The 20,573-nt window shown below is 49.2% G+C and overlaps 1 protein-coding gene across 3 annotated transcripts in view; it reads left to right on the forward strand.

Annotated features, from left to right (window-relative positions):
• The window catches only part of RBM20 (RNA binding motif protein 20), a 70,947-nt gene extending 51,304 nt beyond the window's left edge, over nucleotides 1-19,643 (forward strand). For all 3 annotated transcript variants that reach the window (XM_038578771.1, XM_038578773.1, XM_038578774.1), the window contains exons 10-14: nucleotides 2,273-2,377; nucleotides 3,488-4,148; nucleotides 5,724-5,858; nucleotides 12,589-12,710; nucleotides 16,669-19,643. In XM_038578771.1, coding sequence (XP_038434699.1) covers nucleotides 2,273-2,377; nucleotides 3,488-4,148; nucleotides 5,724-5,858; nucleotides 12,589-12,710; nucleotides 16,669-16,779 — 1,134 coding nt within the window. In that variant the 3' untranslated portion in view covers nucleotides 16,780-19,643. The remainder of the gene's footprint in view (nucleotides 1-2,272; nucleotides 2,378-3,487; nucleotides 4,149-5,723; nucleotides 5,859-12,588; nucleotides 12,711-16,668) is intronic.
• The last annotated feature ends 930 nt before the right edge of the window (nucleotides 19,644-20,573 follow it).

Consider the following 20,573-nt stretch of genomic DNA (forward strand, 5'->3'; position numbering starts at 1 on the left):
TTTATTGACTAATGTCCACAGAGCACCTAGCACTGGGGCTACTGTTCTGAGTGAAAGCTGAAATGACCTGTGATCTCATGGAGCTCATGGTCTAGTCGAAAAGTATATTGATCAATCCCTCAGATGAGTGGAAGAGCATGAGTGTTGGGTGCTAAGAAGGCAATGGAGGTATGCACTGCTTAATGCCTATGATGAATCAGAGACTTCCCTGTGTTAGGATGTGACTGTTGAGATTTGAGGGAATGATGGGTTTGGTTTCACTGAGTGAAAAGGAAGGAAAGCAGACAGAACATCACGTGCAAAGGCCCTGTGGCTGGAGGCCGGTGTTACAGGAACAGAGAGCCGGGTTGGAATGGTGGGAGGTATGTCTGATCTGTCAAGGGGTCATATCACACAAGGCCTTGTGGGCAGGTTGTGGATTTTTGTCTTCATCCCAAGTGCAAGGGAAGCAAATGAAATATTTGAGCAAGAATATACAGTGAGATTATGGTAGTTTTTGAATTTTGAAGTGATCATTCTTGATTGCCTTGGGGAGAATAGACTTAGGAGACTACGGAGCAGAATGGGGAGAAAAGTTAGGAGGTGGTTTATCAGTAGACCTAGCCCTACGGAGGCAGGCCTTGCTCACAACAGTTGGGACTTAATATCTTAATCTGTGAGCTGGTGTGGGCAGTGGGTACATTGGTTGCATTTGTTGGTTTTCCTTAAGCTGCTACTCTCACATGAAGTGATCCCAGAACATGGGGTACACTGAAGTCACTGCTCCATTTCCTTTGTCTGCAGGGAGGAAGCGCCAGGATCCAACTGGCGAGGGACTTCCAGCCAGCCAGGCTGTCCCTGCCTCTCCCCGCTTGAACTGGGGGGTGGGGGGGTCTCTACTGTGTTGACCTAGGAGTGTGGCTGTAGGAATTGCTTGGGGGGGGTAAGGGTTACTTACTTGGACAAGGGAGGGCCATAGGTAGTTTATTCAGGGAGATAAAATAAAGAAACAGGTCTCCTGTTGGTAGAAGCTATGGATTCTAAAGGCTAAAAAGGCATTTGGAGCTGCTTTGCATTTAGGATAGCTTGGAAGACTAGAGCAGAACTTGCAGAAGGATCTTCTGCTCTAAATACCAGAAAGAGCAAGGACATAAGGATTTCAGCTCTCTTCCCCTGTCTGGTAATAACTGGTTAAACCAGTCAGCCCTGAGCTCTTGCCCCAGCTGGCTCCCTGTCAACTCAAGAGAGGTGTGTCTGGTCATTAGAAATCAGAACTAGAATCATTGACTTAGAGCCAACCTCAGCCAAAATTGTCAAGAAAATGCAACGTGCCCTTGAGAAAGTCCAGGAAGAGTCATTGATTTGGTGGCCAAAGTTGAGGTCATTGGAGAATATCCTCCAAAAACTTCTAAAATGAGGGTTGGCAAACTTATTTTACAAAGCAGAGGACAGTAAATGTTTTAGGCTATGTGGGCCAAGAAGCCAAAGTGAAGATACTATGTAGGTATTTATGTGATCATTTAAAAATGCAACTATTTAAAATCGGAACGGTCTGGTTAATTCACAGATTACATAAAAAGAGACACTGGTTCAGTGCCTTGAGGATGATAGTTTGCTGACCCTGGTTTTCAAGGCTGATCAGAGACTCTCATTCTCAACCAAACACCTGCTTTCAGTTATTTGATTTCTCAGACATGAGCACTAGCTATCATGAGGGAGTGAATTTGAGGGAGGGAATAGAGGCAGGAGGGAGGGGATTACTAATTTGGGCTATAGCTCCAGGGCAAAGAGAGGACAGAAAAGGGGTGAGAGGAGGAATTGGTTGTTGACAAGCCCCTTCCTACCCATAAGTGGCTTGGATGTGATTTTTATGGCCAAAACAGAACTTTTGGGGAGATGTCACCATGATGATTGTCAACCCCAGGGCCAGTTTACCCTTGGTCCCTTTACTCACCCTCACTGCTTGTAGGTTTCACAACTGTTAAACACATGCAGTTTGCCAGAGATTTCTGCCCCACTGAAGACATCAGTCCAACCATTAAGACATTTCTGTGGCTCCACTTGTCTATGTGACCTTGAGCAAGTTACTTAACCTCTCTGATCCTTAATTTCCTCATCTGTGAAAGAAAAGGCACCTGCCTCCGAGGGGTTCAGTGAGGACAAAGGAAATGGTGTCTGTGAGACAACCTGATGACTGTTAGTTGAGCCCAGTGTCATTTTCTCTCTTGGCCTCTTTCTTCTGTCACTGCTCACTCACCATTGATTTGGTTTGTTCTATTCTTCCTTTGGTCAGGCTGGAAAAGAGGAGCAAGAGGGCATGAAAGAAAGCACCTCATCACCAGGCAGGAAGGAGAAAGAAACGGAGTTCTCGGATGCAGAAGACACAAGGACAAAGAAGGTAAAGTTTGTCCCAGGTGCTGGCAGGACAGTCGCATCTGCGTGAAGGCCAGTGGGCAGCATGTGTCAGGAGTCCCCATCCTGCCCTGTGACGCCCCACTTGCTGCATGGTGTGTATCCAAGACCCCACCCATGATTCCACGAATGAAGCCAGCACTTCTTGTAAGAATGGTTTTGCCCGGGATCTCTCCACAGTCTTTATTAAGAAGATCTTTACTACACGCCTGGGCTCTGCCTCAGTCTCCAGCGACTTGGCTGTGCTCGTAAGAGAAAACATGTGCCCAAAAAAAGACTCAGGCTTCAGAGCCAGGCTCCCAAAATAGGTCCCTTGGGAGGGGCTGGGGGAAGAGGGGAGCTTTGGATGCTCAAGCTGGGGCCCTGACCTCAGCATGCCCAGACCCTGGGATTAACAAAACATCTACTGTGCTTGTAAAGATTATTTTACTTAATTAAAGTAAAAAATCCAGTTATAGTGCTGTGGCTGCCTCAGCAAAATGAAACGTGTTTGGAACGCGGCCAGCTTTGTGCCTTTCTGGTCAGGAGAGGTGGGGAGATGAGTATCACTGGCAGGGAAGCTGATCTGCGAAATCTGGCTGCTGGGGACATGAGAAAATTTCAGGAGGGGCCAAGTATGAGCCATGGCTGTGAAAGTTACACCCTTGCTGGGAAAGGGAGCTTGGGGGAATTCTGGCGGGGCGGGGGGGTGATTTTGCTGCAGTTACATTTAGTGATGGCCTTCATGCAAGGAAATAGCTCCAGCCAGCTGATTTATTTAGAGTTTATACCTTTTTTTTATTCATTCATTCATTCATTCATTCAGAAGCTGTTTGTGGAACACCTATTCTATACCAGGGTTTGAAATTCTTTGTGCCATTTTAAACATGGTAGATTAAGCATTAAGGGCTTACTCTCGATGCTGTTTTGAGCCTCATTCTAGGGATGAATCAGAGATGTGGGACTTGAGGGGTTTATAACTCCTGATTACCCAGTAAATGTCCCCAGGCAGAAGTAAGGGTGCTCAGGATCTTTCTGGTTTGAGGGGCCCTCAGGTTTGAATACTAAGACCTGCTCCTCAGTCACTCTCTGACTTTTTTTCTGCATTTTGGTTCAGGAGCAAGAGTGGGAGAGTGGAAGTGAGGCAGAAGGAGAGAGCTGGTATCCCACCAACATGGAGGAGCTGGTTACAGTGGATGAGGTTGGAGAGGAGGAAGATTTTATTATGGAACCTGACATCCCAGAACTGGAAGAAATTGTGCCCATTGATCAGAAGGTCAAAATCTGCCCAGAAATATGTCCCTGTGTGACAACCACCTTGGACCTGGACGTAGCCAAGGATTTCACCAATGAGGGAGTGAAGCCAGTAGGGAATGGGGCTACAGAAATCAACCCCAAGTCGCCCAAAGACCTGCCTTCTGCTTCCACGAGCTGTCCCAGTGACATGGACGTGGAAATGCCTGGCCTAAATCTGGACGCTGAGCGGAAGCCAGCTGAACGGAAGACAGGCCTCTCACTGGAGGGTTCAGATTGCTACGAGAAGCAGGCAGAGGGTGGGGAGAGCTCCGATGTTCGTCTGGCCCCTCCACTCCAGCAAATGTCTTCCCCCAAGCCAGCAGAGGAGGGGGCCCGGCAGCCTAGCCCACCTCTCGATGACTGCAAGGCCAGGGGGACCCCCGAAGATGGGGCTTGTGAAGGCAGCCCCCAGGAGGGGAAAGCCAGCCCTCGCCCGGAAACCGACCTCCAAAGCCAGGCTTGCCAAGGAGTGTCGACCCAGGGTAACTACCTCCCTTTTCTCCTGTGCGGTTGGGTTGATGGGACCACTGCTCACCTAGGGAGGTGTGTGGGCATGTGCAGGCTGGAACCAACATGTGTGAGATCTCAACTAGCATTAAAGCTGGTGCAGAAAGCCAGCTTTGGAAGGCCTGGTTAAACAGTTAGTGCTTTGGGGCAAATGGTGTAAAGGAAATCAGATAGGAGGCCACATGTTTTCTGAGAAGCAAACTCAGATAGGACAGACTTTTCTGAATTTCCGGGAGCCCAGATGGACTCTGACAACGAAAATCAGCAGAAGTTTTGAGCTAGCAGGCCAAGGGGCTCCAGTTCCTTGCAGCCTCTCAGGCCTGCACAAGGGTGGACCACTCAGGCTGTTGTTTCGGTGAGGCCCAGGTGAGGGGGCAGGAGTGTGCGAGGCAAGGAAGGAGCACCCAGCGGGCAGAGGGAGGAATAAGGAGCTCCTGGCGGGTACAGCCCACTGCCCCTGCTACCGCCGCAGACCCACTGCTCTCCACAGCCCGACAGTGAAACAAGGCTCGTCCCAGGCTGTCCTCTGCCTCCACTCCACTGCAGGTGATGTTGTGTCTGTGCCCGGCACTATGACATCATGAGAGACAGAGTTTAAAATAGGCTAAGCCCTATCTTCTCTGCCAAGTGGAAACAAAGATCCATCAAGGGCTACAGTGGGGAGGAGGGACGAGGGAGGAGGGAAGAGGAGTAGCGCTCGGGATGAGTAGCTCTGAGTGAAAATAACTAGAGCTTCATTTCCCAGAAAGCCCGCAGCATTCTGAAGGCTGAAGGAAGGGGTATGAGAGTCGAGGGCAGAAACCGTTGAGTAAAGGCTTGAAAAGAAACGTTTCCATCCAGTGCCCTGTGGCTGGCACGAGCAGGTCCGGGAGCTGGAGGCGCAGGCCCCCTCCACGGCAGGCTGACCCGAACTGTTTTTCACCTGCGAATCTCCATGGAAACCGCCGTGAGAACTGCCTTCTTGTTGCCAGAGAAACACTGAGGCCTGGGCTGTGTCTGCTCAAGGCAGGAATAAAGCAGGAGCGAAATGTTCGCCTTGCCCTGATTGAACCCCTTTTTTCTGCCATATAGGTCTCAACACGCACTGGTGCTCATGGCTTATTAGCTCACCCAGTGTTTGGAGTTCATATTTAATAACACTGCTAAGCAAGCTTGAGGTGAAGATGACATTGCCTTCTGCGCCAGCCTCTGCTTCTAGAGGCGTCAGCACAATATTTGCCCTCCGGCGATCCTCCTGCCTGCAGAGAGGGAGTGATTTCGGAGTTGGAGGGCAAGGTGCAGATCATCCCAACTGAAGGAGCCAGCAGCCCATCCCCCACGGACCCAAGGGGAAGAGTTGCCAAGGGTTTGTGTGTGTGGCGTTCTTTTGGCAGTGGAGCAAACTCTCAATTACAGCATTTTGGTTCTAATTAGCAGTCCTCGCCCTAGCTTCATGTCATTAAGCAGTGCAGAGGCCCATTCCTGATCACACAGGGCCAGTGTAGGATTGCAGAGAATCTTTGAAGTACATCGTGCTCCCTTACTTCTCTGTTTTGGCCCATGTTTTGCAGACAACTCCAAGTATGTGGAAATGAAATCTCTGGATGTGAGGTCACCAGAATACACGGAAGTGGAGCTGAAACAGCCCCTGTCTTTGCCTTCCTGGGAACCAGAGGATGTGTTCAGTGAGCTTAGCATTCCTCTAGGTAGGTGAAGCACCCAGTGTTTCCTGGGCATGCAGCTCCAGGAAATGATAGTGCCATGGTAACGTCATAGAGCTCGAGAGGGCTTCTTGTCATTTCCTTGTTGTGCTCAATAACCAGTATACGGACGGTACGTATCTTTTAAGTTTCTTGCAATTTCAGTCTTTAGAGAGTAGACCTCATACCTCATGGCATCAGGCCCTGATCAGCACTGCCCTAGGAGCCAGAGCAAAGAGAGACTGGATTTCCCTGTTTGGGGGTGCTTTATTCCTGACCACACAGCTTTTAGTCAGGCAGAGATGGGAGGCCCAATGGCCGTCCAAAGTCAACAGAAATGAACTTCTTCTGCTACTGGCTTCCCTGCTCTCCTTGCCCCAGCCCTTCCCAAGACAAGGCTACATCTTTTTCTTTTTGAGGGACCAGCTTCTCTGGGGCAACAATGCTGAAGAGACTGCATTTGGGGCAGACACTCTATATTTGGTAGAGGGAGCACTGAACAGAGTGAGACCTGGGCCCCTTTCCTTCCTGTTCTACTTATTATTGGATGACTGCGTGACCTCAGACGAGTCATAACCAGGAATATATTTTTTTTCTAGACACTACAAGTCCTTTATTAATAAGCCAATAAAAGAGAGAGAGATGTAAAAATACTTTTCTCAGAGGCCCCAGGAATGGAAGGTGCTGTCAGAACCCTCCTGGCCAGGGAGGTGGCCCAGCCAGATAAAGAATCTCCAGATGAAGGGTCCAGGGGTACAGCTGGCAGGGGCAGGGGAGGAACCTAGCAGGGGGTGGCTCAGGCCTTGGGCAGGGACTGTGCAAATGCAGAGGCCTCCCAAGGAATGATGGTGGGGGTGCCTGAGCCTTACTTACTCACCTGCAGTGTGGGAAACAATCAGAGTCAGTGGTCTTTCAGTAGTGGAAGTGTTGGGGATGAGTGGGAAGGGAGATTAATGATAGGATTATCTCGGACACATTTTCAAAGGGGAGAGGTAATAGAGTCTCAGAGTAGGGAGTGAAGTGTCCCTGGAGCTTCTGACACCACCGCTAACCTGATGACCCGATGACCACTCCAGTCATCTATGAGTCTTTCCATTGACCGTGAGAGGTTGGAAAGCAATGAGACAAAGGAGTGGTAGCAGCCACTGGAGAGACAGCTTGGGAAAGTGTCATTTGGGAAAGCGTTGCAAGGAAATGAGAGAAAGGTGGGTTAGTTATGTGAGGAACTGTGACCACATGTCTACTCGCTCAGGGAGGGGCTGGTCAGTATGGAGACTCACCCTTTCCATCAGGTTTCTCTTCTTTCTTTTCTTTTCTTTTCTTTTCTTTTCTTTTCTTTTCTTTTCTTTTCTTTTCTTCTTTTCTTTTCCTTTTCTTTTCTTTTCTTTTCTTTCTTTTCTTTTCTTTTTTCTTTCTTTTTTTAGAGGGGGAAGGGGCAAAAAGAGAGAGAGAAAATCTTAAGCAGGCTCTATGCTGGGTGTGGAGCCTGATGAGGGGCTTGATCTCACAATCCTGAGATCATGACCTGAGCTGAAATACAGAGTCGGATAGTCAACCAACTGAACACCCAGGTGTCCTGGGCTTCTCTTTTTCTTTTCATCTTCTTTTAAACTTTTCTCACTGTTTCTGCCCTTCACATGTTTCATTGTCACAGACTACCCGTTTTTACTGAGCAGCACTTTCTAGATAGCATGGCACCATGCAAAACACTCTGGGGCAGTTGAGAAATGTAACACAAGTCTCTTGGCATCCAAGAACTTGGAATCTGTATGACATACACAGGGAAAAATTAAGAATAAGCTCTACTACCTTGTAATTCATGTCTTTTTTTTTTTAACTGTTTTTCATTCCAAAAAGTTTGAAAGATTATTATGACAAATGTAAAAAAAAAAAAAATTAAGGGCCATGTTAAGTCAATGTTAAATGTTGTATCTCTTCCCTCCAGTTTCTCCCCTGCTCCAAAGGTAGTCACGGTCATACTCACAGAGTCTAGGTCACACCACGTGCAGAGTATTCTACAGTTTGCTTTTCTAACTTAACAGGGGGACTTAGAGACCTCTTCACATCACTACACAGACAATGCATTCTTTTTAACCATTGCAAATATCCATTCAAGAAGATGTACCATAAGTTACTTATCCATTTCTCTACCCGTGAACATTTAAGATGTTTTCAATTTTTTCCCCATTGTTAAAATACTGTAATAGTTAAGTTTTTATCTTTATCATTTACCATGCAGGCACCATTTCTAGTGCTTATTACTTCATTATTTAACTCTCTCAAAACACCTATGAGGTAGGTAATATTTTTATCCTTATTTTAGAAATCTGAGATGCAGGATTACAAAGCTGATGATTAGCAAACACTGGAGTCAGGATTCAAATCCCAATAGTTTGACTCATAGGGCCATGCTACCTCTAGGATCTGCTGCCTTCCAAACATGTTGTCACCTTTGTATGTGTGCCAGGGTTTCTGCAGAACAGCATTCCAGATTGGGGGGCCACGGTGGGGGATATGGGGGAGGTAGGGGTTGTGGTGGTGTGTATATTTGCATTTCACATTTTCATAATTGCTGCTAAATTGCACTCTAAAAAGATGATACCAGTTTTCACTTCCAGAGCGAGAATTCTCATTCTCTTCTCCTTTACCAGTATCAGACGTTATCAGTTTTAAATCTTTACCAACCTGTTAGGAAAATGGGATCTCATTCTGCTTTTTAAAAACAGCTCTAATGAAGTATAATTGATGTTATGAAGTGCACGTGTTTAAAGTGTATGGTTGATCAATTTTGATATATGTGTCCACCGATGAGACCATTACCACAGGAACACAGTGAACATATTCATCACCTCTCACGTTCCCTGAAGCTCCTTTGTAATCCCTCCCTTCCCATACCTCAGCCCCCAGGGAACCACTGGGTGTTTCTGTCACTAAATATTAGTTTGAATCCAAAGGGAAGCATACAGAATATTCTGTGTTGCCTGATTTCATCCACTCGACATAGTGATTTTGAGATTCACTGATAATTGTTGGGTATATCAGGAGTTATACAGCTGAGGAGTATTGCATTGTGGATACAGGTAAACCACATTTTGTTTATTCATTTACCTCTCGATGGGCATTTGGGTTGTTTCCAGCTTGGGGTTATAACAGATTGTACTTTTGTGTTGCAGGTAGTCTTCGGGTGAGCTTTAAGACCCAGTATCTTATCGATCTCAGTGGGTGGGGGTACGATACCATTTACCACATTTGACAGAAGAGGAAACAAGGGCAGATACTTACCCAAGATCACACAGCATGTTCAGGTCAGAGCTCAGGGTTTCTAATCTGAGACACTCCACCCTCCTGTTCCTCTGGTTCAGGAAGCACAATGTAGGAAAGGCAATTTTTGTGCAGTGGTTAAGAGCACAGACTGTGGAATCTGACTCCCCGGGTTCAAATCTTAGCTGCCTGGGGATCAAAGAGCAACCTCTTTCACCGCTCCTCATTGACTTCTTGACTTTCTTCATCAATAAGTAAGGGTAATAATAGAAGCCTATCATGTATAGTTAGTGTGAGGAAGAAATGAGTGAGTACTCGTAGGGTCTTAGTATCTTCCAGTAGGAGGGTTCTCTACTGTTATTACTCATTCATGAAGTAGTTATTGAGTGCTGCCATTTCCTCTCACTGGAGCTGCAGGACCTTTATACTCCAGAATCCATCACTCCTACAGAGACTTCTCTGGAGGTAGGGAACAGCTTTCAGGCTTTGTCCCTATGAAGAGCAGGGAGACGAATGGGGGGAGTGCCAAGGATCCGGAGTGAAGGGGGATGAAGGCCCATTGCTCGGGGACTGGGGTGGACATGGGGGGAGTGGCATGGAGAGAGGGCACTGCCATGGATTTCAGACCAGCTCTGGGTGACCCCAGCCAGCCCGAGTCTGCCGAGGCCCGCATTTCCAGAACCAAAGGCCATTGCCTGCAACGCGCAAACTCCCCCTCTACCCATTGCAGTCTTTGCTAGGATGATGGAGTTATAATTACCCAGGCCAGGAGCTATTATTAGAAAGCAACTACAGCTTTAATTGTCATGCTTAATAGAGGCTGAAAAATGGGAGGACAGAGTGGCTCTGCACGGGTTGGGGCAGTGACCATTTTCTTGACACTATAGCTTCACTCATGGCCCTCACTTTCCAGAGGTGTCCTGAGGTGGTGTTGGCGGGTAGTGCCCATGGCAACACCCAGTTACTCAGGGATCCTCCTCAGGCTTCTCCTTCCTCAGTGTTTTTAACCGCCAAGTACTGCCTGACCAGCCACTGGGTGCCGGGCAGGGGCGGGGAACAGTAGCTGCCAACTTTCGGAGCCTGAGTTCTCCAGGCCGCCCTGGTTAGAGGGCAAGAAGGCCTCTGTGGAGAAATGTCTGACACTCGTCAGGAAACTAATATTTTTTGAGCACCAGGCAAATGATAGATGCCTCCCATAACACCCTTTGTGGTAGTATTATTTCTATTTTACAGATGAGGAGACTAATCTCAGAGTTTAAATTATATACCCAAGGTCACACAGTGCAAGTAAAAGAGCTAGATCTTTCAGACTCTAAATTCCATTTTCTCTCCACTATACTGTGGCTTCCAAACTTTTTTTTTTTTTTTGGCAGTAGAAACCTTTGTTCTAGTGAAATCTCACCCAGAGTCCCACAGCTGCCAGCTTGGGCCCTGCTTTACACCCCGTGGCGGCTTCTGAGGCAGTGGCATCCCTTATTGGGGACCCAGGACAGGGGCTGGAAGGCCTCTTGGAAAACTTAGAGGATGCTGGAGGCCTTAACTGGGGTTCTGCAGTGAAACCACCCAACTGGCCCCTCCTGCGGGGTCTGGGGTAGGCTAGAGGGAGCGGCTCTGCTCATGGGCTTCTCTCTGCTCCCTGTGGCCTCTGGAGGGTGCTTCTCCTTTTCCAGTTGCCTTTATCTTGTCTCTTGTGGGCATCTGCTCCCTATAGAGCACAGCAGGAGGAAACTAGCCTGTGGGAACAGAGGACAAAGGCATTGCTTCATGCTCCCTTGCCACCTGCCTGTGTGTGAGGTGGAGGGGCGAGTTGGCCACCCACAGGCGGTGGGTGGGGGAGGGAGCTTTTCTGTCTTTTGCAGTGGGGGTGGGATGAGGGGGATGAGGGGGAGGGACACAGCCTCTTTCTGGGCAGCTGGCCCAAGAGAGGCCCCCTCCCTTCTGGGGACTGCTGTAGGCAGGGCAGCGAGCTAGAGGAGCTAGAGCTACGTGGCAGTTAAAACTGGCTGAGGAGGCTGCCAAAACCAGGCCCCAAACCACAGAGGAGCAATCAGTCAAGGCAGGCCTTGGGCTGGCCTCCCGGGCTCCCCCTCCTTTCAGGCCTGCCACTGCATACCGATAAGTGGCTCTTTTGAAATAAATAAAAGAAAAAACACCCGTAATTACAAGTCTAAGCTGCCGTTCTATGACAGGGTCTCCGGTGCACTTAGCTCAGTCTCCTAGGAGGTGGGGGGGATGCAAGTGAAGGAAGCCCAGACTTGTGGTCACACGCAGCGCCTTGATGGAGACCTGGCCTCTCTCCCTCTCTGCCAGCAGCAGCGGGTCCCTCCCACCCCCCCACTGCGGTTCTCCCATAACCCCAGCCCGCCAACAGGGCAGCAGCGAGGCCTGGCTTAAGTGTCCATGTGAGGACCCTCAAGGCACCCCAGTTTGCAAGAAGGATGCATGTTCTGAGCCGCCAGCCCTGATCTGTAGTTCCAAAATGGGTTGGAACCAAGCAGCAACCCCCCCGCCCCCTGAAACAGGGGCCTTCAGCTGACTCCCCAGCCTCCTCAGGTGCCTAGAGTCTGGTCTGTGCCCTCTCCACTCTGGTGACCATGGCCTCGAGAAGAGAAGGGTGACCCTCAGAACACCTGGGCAAAAGCAGGAGTAGCCATCATCCCTTCGAAGGTGAATCCTCTGGTCTGTGTCACTGTCACTTCTTTGGTCCTCAGGGCACTATTTCCTTTCCTCAAAATTAAAAGGCCTCCCAGAATCCTGTGACTTCTATTTAGCGAATCATAAATAAAATGCTACTGATGGGTGCTTCAGATGTAAAGTCTGGAGGATGGAAAATGTTTATGATGCATGATTGCATGAAAAAGGGAGGAGACAACTGTACTTGGGGTATGATGAAAACTGCCCCCCCCAAAGGCCACTCTGCATATAGGGTAGTATGGAAGAAAATATTTTGATTGGAATGACTCTGATGAATATTAGATGTCATTAGTAAAGTCATTAGGATGATTCTAATGACTTGAATGAGTAGAATTCTAAAACAAACTAAAATGAGAGCATCTTTCCAGAGTCCTGGCCGTAACAGCTACAGAGAAGGGTACGACATGCAGAAACGAAAACCAACCAGTGAAATGTAAGAAGCCTCCTTCCTCCTGCTTTCCCTGGAAGCAGGCTGATAACAGGAGAGTCTGGGCCTAGTTCCCAGGAGCAGCTGCAGAGTTGAGAATTGTGAAGCACCCCGTCACCCCTGAGGGAGTGCGTCCCTTTCTTCGCAATGACCTGTGAATGCAGTCGACACTATTCTCAGGCTTGTTTTGCAAATGAGGAAACTAGGCTTGCAGAAGCTCCATAACCAGCCAAAGTCAACAGCAAGCGAGGGATGGAGCTCTTTGCTCTCATTTCCACCTGTCGGCTGGCAGGACCACAGGGGTCTCACGTGGCCTTCCTAAGTCCTGCCTGTCCATCCCCCATCCTTCTGCAGGGGTGGAGTTCGTGGTGCCCAGGACTGGGTTTTACTGCAAGCTCTGTGGGCTGTTCTACACGAGCGAGGAGATGGCGAAGATAAACCACTGTCGCAGCACCGTCCACTATAGGAACTTACAGGTAACCAGAGCCTTCCCTGCCCTGGCCCCGGGGCTCCCCGGTCTGTGTGTCTGGGAGTTATCTATTTCCTTCCACCACGTGGAGAACGGCTCTTTCCCCAGGCCCAGCTCCACCAGGCTGCTCCACGTGGTGGCTGCCTTCCCTCTGTTCTCACAGCATCTGTCTCCACTGGAGTATCTGTCTCCACTGGAGTACTTACAACATTCTGTTTGGATCAGGTTTGGGGGTATCTGCCTCTCCCTCTGACCTAACTCAAGTTAGTGATCACCTGGCCCGTGTTTGACGTTGACCCCTTTTCACAAAACCCGGATGTTCCAGATGCAGACATTTCCCTTTGTTTCCATTCCCCCGTGCAGTATCCCTGTTTGCTGGAATAAAAATCACCATTATATTCTATTTAAATGTTCATCCATACTGCAACTATTTATCAGAGGCATACTGGGTAGTAGACACTGTTCTATGCCCTAGAGATAAAACAACAACAACAACAAGACACACACACACACACACACACACACACACACACACAAAGATAAAAATCCCTGCCCTCTTGAAGCTTCTAGTCTAGTATAGGCAATAGTATAGTATAGTATATAGGTAATAAATAAAATAAGTATGTTTTATGGTATAGTAACATGACATATAAAAAATACTTTCTATACTGTGTTTCATCCGACCTAAGGTGCCAGCAGTTGTAAGACACACTACCATTTTTTTTATACCAACAGAAAAAAAAATATTGCAAAGTAAACCTTGAGACTCCATCAATTGTAAAATGCATCTCAATTTCAGAGATGTTAATGTGTGTGGGGAAAAAAGCCTTGTCTTAGAATCGATGACAGATAGTAGGTAATAAGCTCTATGATATATACCTAGCTAACATGTAGCGTGTTGGAACTTCTGGGGTGTAGTAACTTAATGAAAAGCATGGTGTATCAGATGCCCAGGGATAAGTATTCCAAGGCACTTTCTGTTTTTAGTACAAGGAGTCAGACTAGTTTTTAGACACTTAAGGCCTCCCCTGCGGCAGACCCTTGTGGTAGCAGCATGCCCTAATTCCAGAGCAGGCATCGTTGTCTCAGTTAAGTTGTTAGAGTGGCTGATTGAGAGTTTCTCAACCAGAGATGTGAAATAGATCACTTGGACAGTGTTTTGAAAGTATATATGTATATATATATATATATATGCTATTCAGTTAGGATGGGGGGTGCTGGTCCAGGAATACATGATTTGAGAAAGTTCTCCATGTGATTCGAATGTGCATCCCTAGTTAAGAAACTCAGATATAGGCCAAGTCTAGTTTTATACTTAAGGAAACTGAAGCTATGTGATTTGTCCAAGGCCATGCAGATGGTGAATTACCAGGCCTGGGAACAGATTGCCTAATTCTTTATCACTTTACTTTTTTTTTTTTTTTTCTTTTTTTTTTTACTGATCTTGCAAACCAACACCCATAATGGCATGGCCTGTGTCACCATCTGCAGGATTGTCATTGGCTATGTGTGGACTCATGTCATTTAAGCCTCTTGATTTCCCTCTGGGGAGCAGCTGCTCTGTGACCAAGGAAGCTATGGGGCCCCAGGTCCAAGTCCTGGCCTCTCCTAAAGGAGCACAGTGAAGGCCCAACATGGCCAGACCAAGGATTCAGACTGGGCTTCGCAGAGCCAGCGGAGTGCGGCCATCGTCCCTGAAGGCATCATCATCCCCCACCCCAACAATATAAAACCTATAGAATGGCAGGGCTGGATGGAGTCTTGGAGATGATCTATTCCTGATTTACCCAAACTGTGGTCCTCATAGCAGCTGGCATCTTTTAAAAATGGAGCTTCCTGGACCCACCTTACATCTGCTTACTCATTCTCTCTAGGGCGAGGCCTGAAAATCCTCATTTAAAAATTTTTTTCTAACAGGTTCTGATACCTCAGCGTGAGAGCTTTTGATCTCATGTGGCATTTTCAGCCTGGGTCATGTAGCTCTCAAGGAGACCACACAGCTCAAGGTCACTCAAGAAGTTAGGATGAGTACAGACTTGCCAGGGCCTCTAATTCTAAATCCTGTATTTTTTTTCCAGGGCAGTGGACTACACTGCGTTCTGGGCCTATGGGCGAAAGCCCCAGGCGGACTCACCTCCCCATAGCAGGCCAGAGCCATTCCTGCAGTCCCCAGGCACGTCAGGGCCAGACATGGGCTAAGCCATTTAGGCCTGCCAAGTGCAGTTCAGGTTTCTCTAGCACACCTGTTGGGGAGCTGAGAGCCTCCACCATGGGCTTCCCAGATAAGGTTTCTGTCAGTGGCTTGGACAGCATGTCTCTTGTCAGTACAGCCTTGCCCACCGCATACTACCCCAAGTTACATGTGTGAAAAAGGAAGAATTCAGACCAGAGCAGCAGGTGCTGACTCACACCTAAGTCAGGCAACTTGTAAACTTAGCACCAGCAGGAGGCCTTGAAGTGAGGGTGGGGGGTTGCTCTTTGAGGTGGGGAGCAGGTGGAAGGAGCCCTCTTTCTCTCTGTGCATCCTCTGCTGCCCCCACTGCTGCTCATAGCCCTACAAGAACCCATCTAGAGTGACCTGAAGCAACATTGGGAGTCAGTGCCTGATAGGAAAACTGGATGCCTCCCTGGCTCCGGGTCCAGAGAGGAGTGAGCCCACACTTCCCTTCCTGGGATAAGGTAGAGGACAAACCAGGCCCTCCAGCAGCAGCCCGGCCTACAGGGACCTACCGTTGGTCTGCTGCTCTCCCCATCAGGCTCACCCACCTCGCCAAGCCAACCAGCTTTGTCTAGAGAGAGCAGGTTATCTTGCAAGCATCACCGTGTCTGACCCTCAGCATCACCCTTGAAGGAGGAAGGCACCATTTCTCTTGTTTACCAGATTAGGAGTCAGAGGCTGAGACAAGATGAGTGACTTTCCCAGCGTCAGATGGCTGATGCCACTCACGACAAAGGGCAACATTACGGAGTGCTTATTCTGTGCCTGGCACTGTGCTAAGTGCTTTATGGTAGCTCCTGCCGACTTCACAGCCACCTGATGATGGGAGTTCTGTTATTATCCACACTCCACAGATGTCACAGTGTCTGGGTGACATGTCTGCTGAGAGCTCGAATTTGAACCCGGGTCATCTGGCATCAGAGCCCACACCCTTGACCACGGCATGGGACCCAACCCTGCTGACTCCTAACCTAATGATCTTTGCACTGCCCCCTGCTGCTTGGGGAACCAGGGGACCCTGCTGGGGCCCCAGGCCTTTCCTAGTTCTGTCTCACTGCCCAGAATCTAGAATCCCAGGAGTGGCCTGCCATGAGGCCAGGGGCCGGTGATAGCAGCTAGTGTTTGGGGGGAGTGGGGGGCGGCGGGGGGGAGCAGCCTCCAACTACAGAACAGGAATCCAGCCATGGGCCTCCGGGGCACTCAGGAAGCAGGGTGTCACGAGAGGCTGCAGCCGGACTTGCACAATCCTCGGAGGACAGCGCTTCTCTGCTCCCTGTTGGTCCAGCTGGCCTCTTCTCCCTTTGCCTTCCAGTGTGCCCCTGGGTGCTGAGGCTCTTCTGGAAAACAAGTGGAGTTGTTGTGAGAATTCAGTTAGTTCCTATAAGAAAAGCAGAACAGCACTTGCACAGGATAAGGGCTTGGGAAGCGTTCGCTGCTGTTAGGATCCGTGCTTTCTACAAGAGCCCTGCGTTACTTGTAAACTAACATGAAGAGAGGACAGAGCTTAGTATGGGTCCTGAAGCCCCAGAAGGATTGTGGGGCGGGGAGGAAGGGGGGGTCCCACTCATGGGGAGCCGTGATAGAAGGGGCCCAGGTACATGCCTTCCTCTCCTCTCCTCCCCACAGTCCCCTCCCCTCTCCTCCCCTCCCATCCTCTCCTCCTCCTTGCCCCTCCTCTTCCCTCCCCTCTCTGGCCAGGGCCCTACTGACCCTCTGCCTTCCCTTTGTCCCTGTCTCCGCCCCACAGAAGTACTTGTCCCAGCTGGCCGAGGAGGGCCTGAGGGAGACCGAGGGGCCTGGCAGCCCCAGGCCCGAGGAGGGCGGAATCGTGCCACACTTTGAGAGGAAGAAGCCCTGATGTCCCTGTGGCTGCTGGAAGCCGGGAGAGGAGGGCCTTCGAGGTGGGGCCTTCCTGACCTCCGGGACGGGAACTAACGCCAGAGAGGAAGGAAAACCCGGCTGCCCGTGTCGCCCTGGCTTGTTCTCGGAGACTCAAGAAAACACCCTTGAAGCGTCTCCCCCGTGAAGCTGTCACCAGATGTGTCCAGCAGCTGAGGGTCACCCTCTCTCTCCCCATTGATTCTCGTTTCCTTCAATCTACTTCTGTCTTCTTTCCCCTCCCTCCCTCTCTCCCACCTTCTGTGCCAAGGGTCATTTATTTTTCATAAAATCCAACTTCTCAGGGATTTTCAGTGTTCAAATTCTTGACGGGATAGGACAGGTCAGGCCAGCCTGATCGACCAAGGAGGAGATCTCACGGAGGCTCCTGGGTCAGGCACCACTTCGGGGGCCTGGCATCCCGAGTGTGGGGAGCTGATCGGGTCCTGCGGGCCTGGAGAGGGGGCACCCGGGACCACCAGCTGGCAGAGGCTGGGGGTTCCTTCATCGGGACCATCTTTTTGAAAAGCCCCCATTTTTAATAACTCTTTCATCCTCTCAGTTATTCTAGAAGTTCACCAGATTCATGCCTTAAAAGTAATGAATTTCACAGAGGAGGAAAAGAGTTTTCATTTTGGAAGCTCTGTTACCAAAGTTTATTTCCACCCTCCAAACTTATTTCCATCCTCAGGATTTCAGGAGGTGCCATGGTTTGTTCTGTTCTGGACAATGAATTTGATATAGATTCACTTCAATTAAAAATGAAAACAGTAGCATCTTCTCCCTTCACCCAAAACAGTAGTTGGTACGGGCTTGGGTCGAATGTTGGCCTCCCAGCCCCGTGTGGCGTTGGCTCAAGAGACACCAGATCAGGGAAATGGAATGTCCTGGACTCACTCTTGGTACCTGGGCTTGGGCTCCCAGCAGCCTCTCAGTGGGATGGTTTTTAAAACTATCTCTCAGCGGGGGAAGAAGCTAAGGAAAGAGCAAGGCTGCAGGAGTGAAGAGCAGCATCCGAGGCTTGCCAGGTTGTAGGTGGGCAGGACGTCAAGGGCATTTCAGAGCGCCCCATGTGCAGACTTTGATGTTCAATATCATGAGGAACCGAACTCTTTTTCCTCTAGGGTTTTCTGATACTGGAGGTCAGTGCCTTCAGGCCCCAGACTAGGGAGTCTGATGTTCCTTTGGGAGCATGTGGGGCAGAGGTTCTGGGGGAGATGAGGCATGAGGCTGGGTCACAGCCCGGAGAAGACCTCAACAAGATCAGAGGGGAGCTTGTGCTGCTTCCTCAAGCCCAGCTACCTCCCTGGCCCAGCCCTTGGAAGGCTGTTCCTGTGTTTCTGTACCTGACCGCAGATAGACTGGGAAGGGATTGTTTGTTTTATATTAGTTTTTGCATTTTTTATAGTAGATAAGATTTTTTAATGGTTAGATGTGTATACGGCACACTCTGTCCTCTGCACTAATGGCCAAAGAATAGAGAAATTATTGAGTTCGACACTGACATTTTATCAGTGCATCTGAGGTGCAGAGAAGAAGGAAGTATAGAACATAAAATGATCCTGTGTAAACCTCGAGGCACATGGTCCCTGGTGCAGAGGGAATTACAGGGAACCTGTGAAAGAGAACAGCCAAGGCAAACCCCAGAGACTGACCGACCAGCCTGGGCGCCATCAGAGGCTGGAGGAAGTGGGAAGCCTGACCAGGGCATGAGGTCATCTGGGGGCCTCGGGAAGGTTGGTGTCTCAAAGAGAATAGGCTCTGAAGATGGTGGCTCAACTCAAGCTGCCTCCACCAGTTCTTCCCTGGTGTTCTGGAGACCGGCCTCCTCCATTTCTGGGAAAACCTCTGGCCCTATTTGTCTTTCTTCCCACTCAGGGAATGTCCAGGGCCAGTTCCCTGGGAACCTTGCTGGGAAGAGCCTACCACCTCCATCACAGGCTGGAACTGAGCATTTTCAGAGAGGCTGGCAGTCTTTTTTCCCAGCAAAGTAAAAGACAACCCCACCAGCTCATCCCCCCCACCCCCAAGCACTGTTTCCATGGAAATCAGGATGGGCTGTTCAAACAGCCTCATTCCCAAGTAACGCAATGGCTCCCTTGCTGATAGACTGACCTTCTCCATATCGGAAAGCTGGCGAGAACCCCTGGGAGGGATTGAGGAAAGGCTGCATTCAATCAGAACCTTCACTTTAAAAATCATCTGAGATTCTGTATCTGTGTATATATATGTATTTATTTCTATTTATTTTTATACAATTCCATTGGCATGGTCCTTCACCCACTCTATAATTTGCACTTTTTATTCCTACATGTGTCATACACAATTCAAGATTACAGGCAACCAGGAAAATACTGATTTATTTTTAAAGCTTTTCTTCAGTGTTTGTCAACCATTTCAAAGTGTCTCCCCAAAAAGCTTGTTCAAGAGCATCTGCTACCTTGAACAACAGATTCATTTGTATCCTGGGTTAAGGTAACAGAAGACCTAGGTAATTCTCTTTTCATCATAAGACACCTGAAATAAAGTATATCCAGGCAGTGTTCCCAAAGAATTTGGTAGATTTGATGTTGGTGTGAACACAGCCTTTACTGCCCTTTCTTGGACAGTCTGAGACTGTGGTGTGTTAGATTGTACCCAAACTGGACCAGAGTTTGCTTTTTGAGCTTATGAGAAGAAGAAAAACACTAGGTAATTTAAGTTTGAACTTGTAAAGTATTGGAATTTGTTGAGTGTCGTATAAATCGTCATCACTTTTCCTGATCTGTATAACTGACCGCAAGTGTTTGTTTTTACAAAAGGAAGAAAAAAAAAGATTTTTAATAAAGAGAATTTGAAAGCTTGTGAGTCGCTGTCATGCAAGGAGCCCTCAACATTTGGCTGGGGGAAGCTCGCTGAGCACAGAGCTTGGGATCTGGCTCCTCTCGCAGTCTAGAATGTCTCTAAAGAGTTGAACAGAGAAGACACAACAGCTTCCATCTGGAGCTCTGGGGAATCAGAGATTCTCAGGGGTAAACCTCCAGAAGGACGAGTCAGGGAAAGTACAGAACTGCCGTCCCCTTTGAAGGATCAGATAGAAAAGTCCCTTGGCCTCTTAACCCCTTGTTTTGCTGCCCAGCATCCCAAGTCGTCTTCTACTGGGCTGACCCCATTGTCCCGCACCAGGTCAGGGTGGGTCGTTTCTGGCCCTACCATCCGCTGTGAGCTGGTTGATGCTGGGCCCAGCACTTGAGTCCTTGGGCGTCCAGGGGGTTCATGGTGTGCATCCCCTCTGGGTTATTTCAGATTTCAGGTGATTGCTAATGAAAACACTTGGTGTGCTGCCCACCACTGAACCTTGTTTGCTTTCAGGATCCTAAGCTCTTTCTCAACCATTTCTTCTAGCAAAACAAGGCCAGTCTCCGGGGCCCAGTTGGCCAGTCCTTTGAACGGCCTGGAATCTTCTGTGAGCCCTTCCCTCCTGTTGGCAGTGGTCCTGAGTAAACGGGGAGGGGCTGGGCAGTCTGGCCCCAGAGGGCAAAGTGAGTGGGGCCGCCTGTAATTAGTAGCAGCAGATTGTAGATCTGAGGAAAGTTCCTGTCGAGCCTGTTGCTGCTTCCCCGCCCCACCCTCATCCTATTGTGGCCATCCCGGAGGTGTGCTCAGGCCTCCAGTTCCCACCAGGAGGGGTGGAGAAGCATCCTTCCCTGCAGCTGCTGGCTGTGCCCCAGCTGGCCAAAGTAGTGAATGGACCAGAGCTGGTCCTCTGCGCCAAGTTCAGGTTAGGCCACGTGG

This window comes from Canis lupus, chromosome 28 (genome assembly GCF_011100685.1).
Source record: "Canis lupus familiaris isolate Mischka breed German Shepherd chromosome 28, alternate assembly UU_Cfam_GSD_1.0, whole genome shotgun sequence".
NCBI classification, from domain to species: Eukaryota; Metazoa; Chordata; class Mammalia; order Carnivora; family Canidae; genus Canis; species Canis lupus.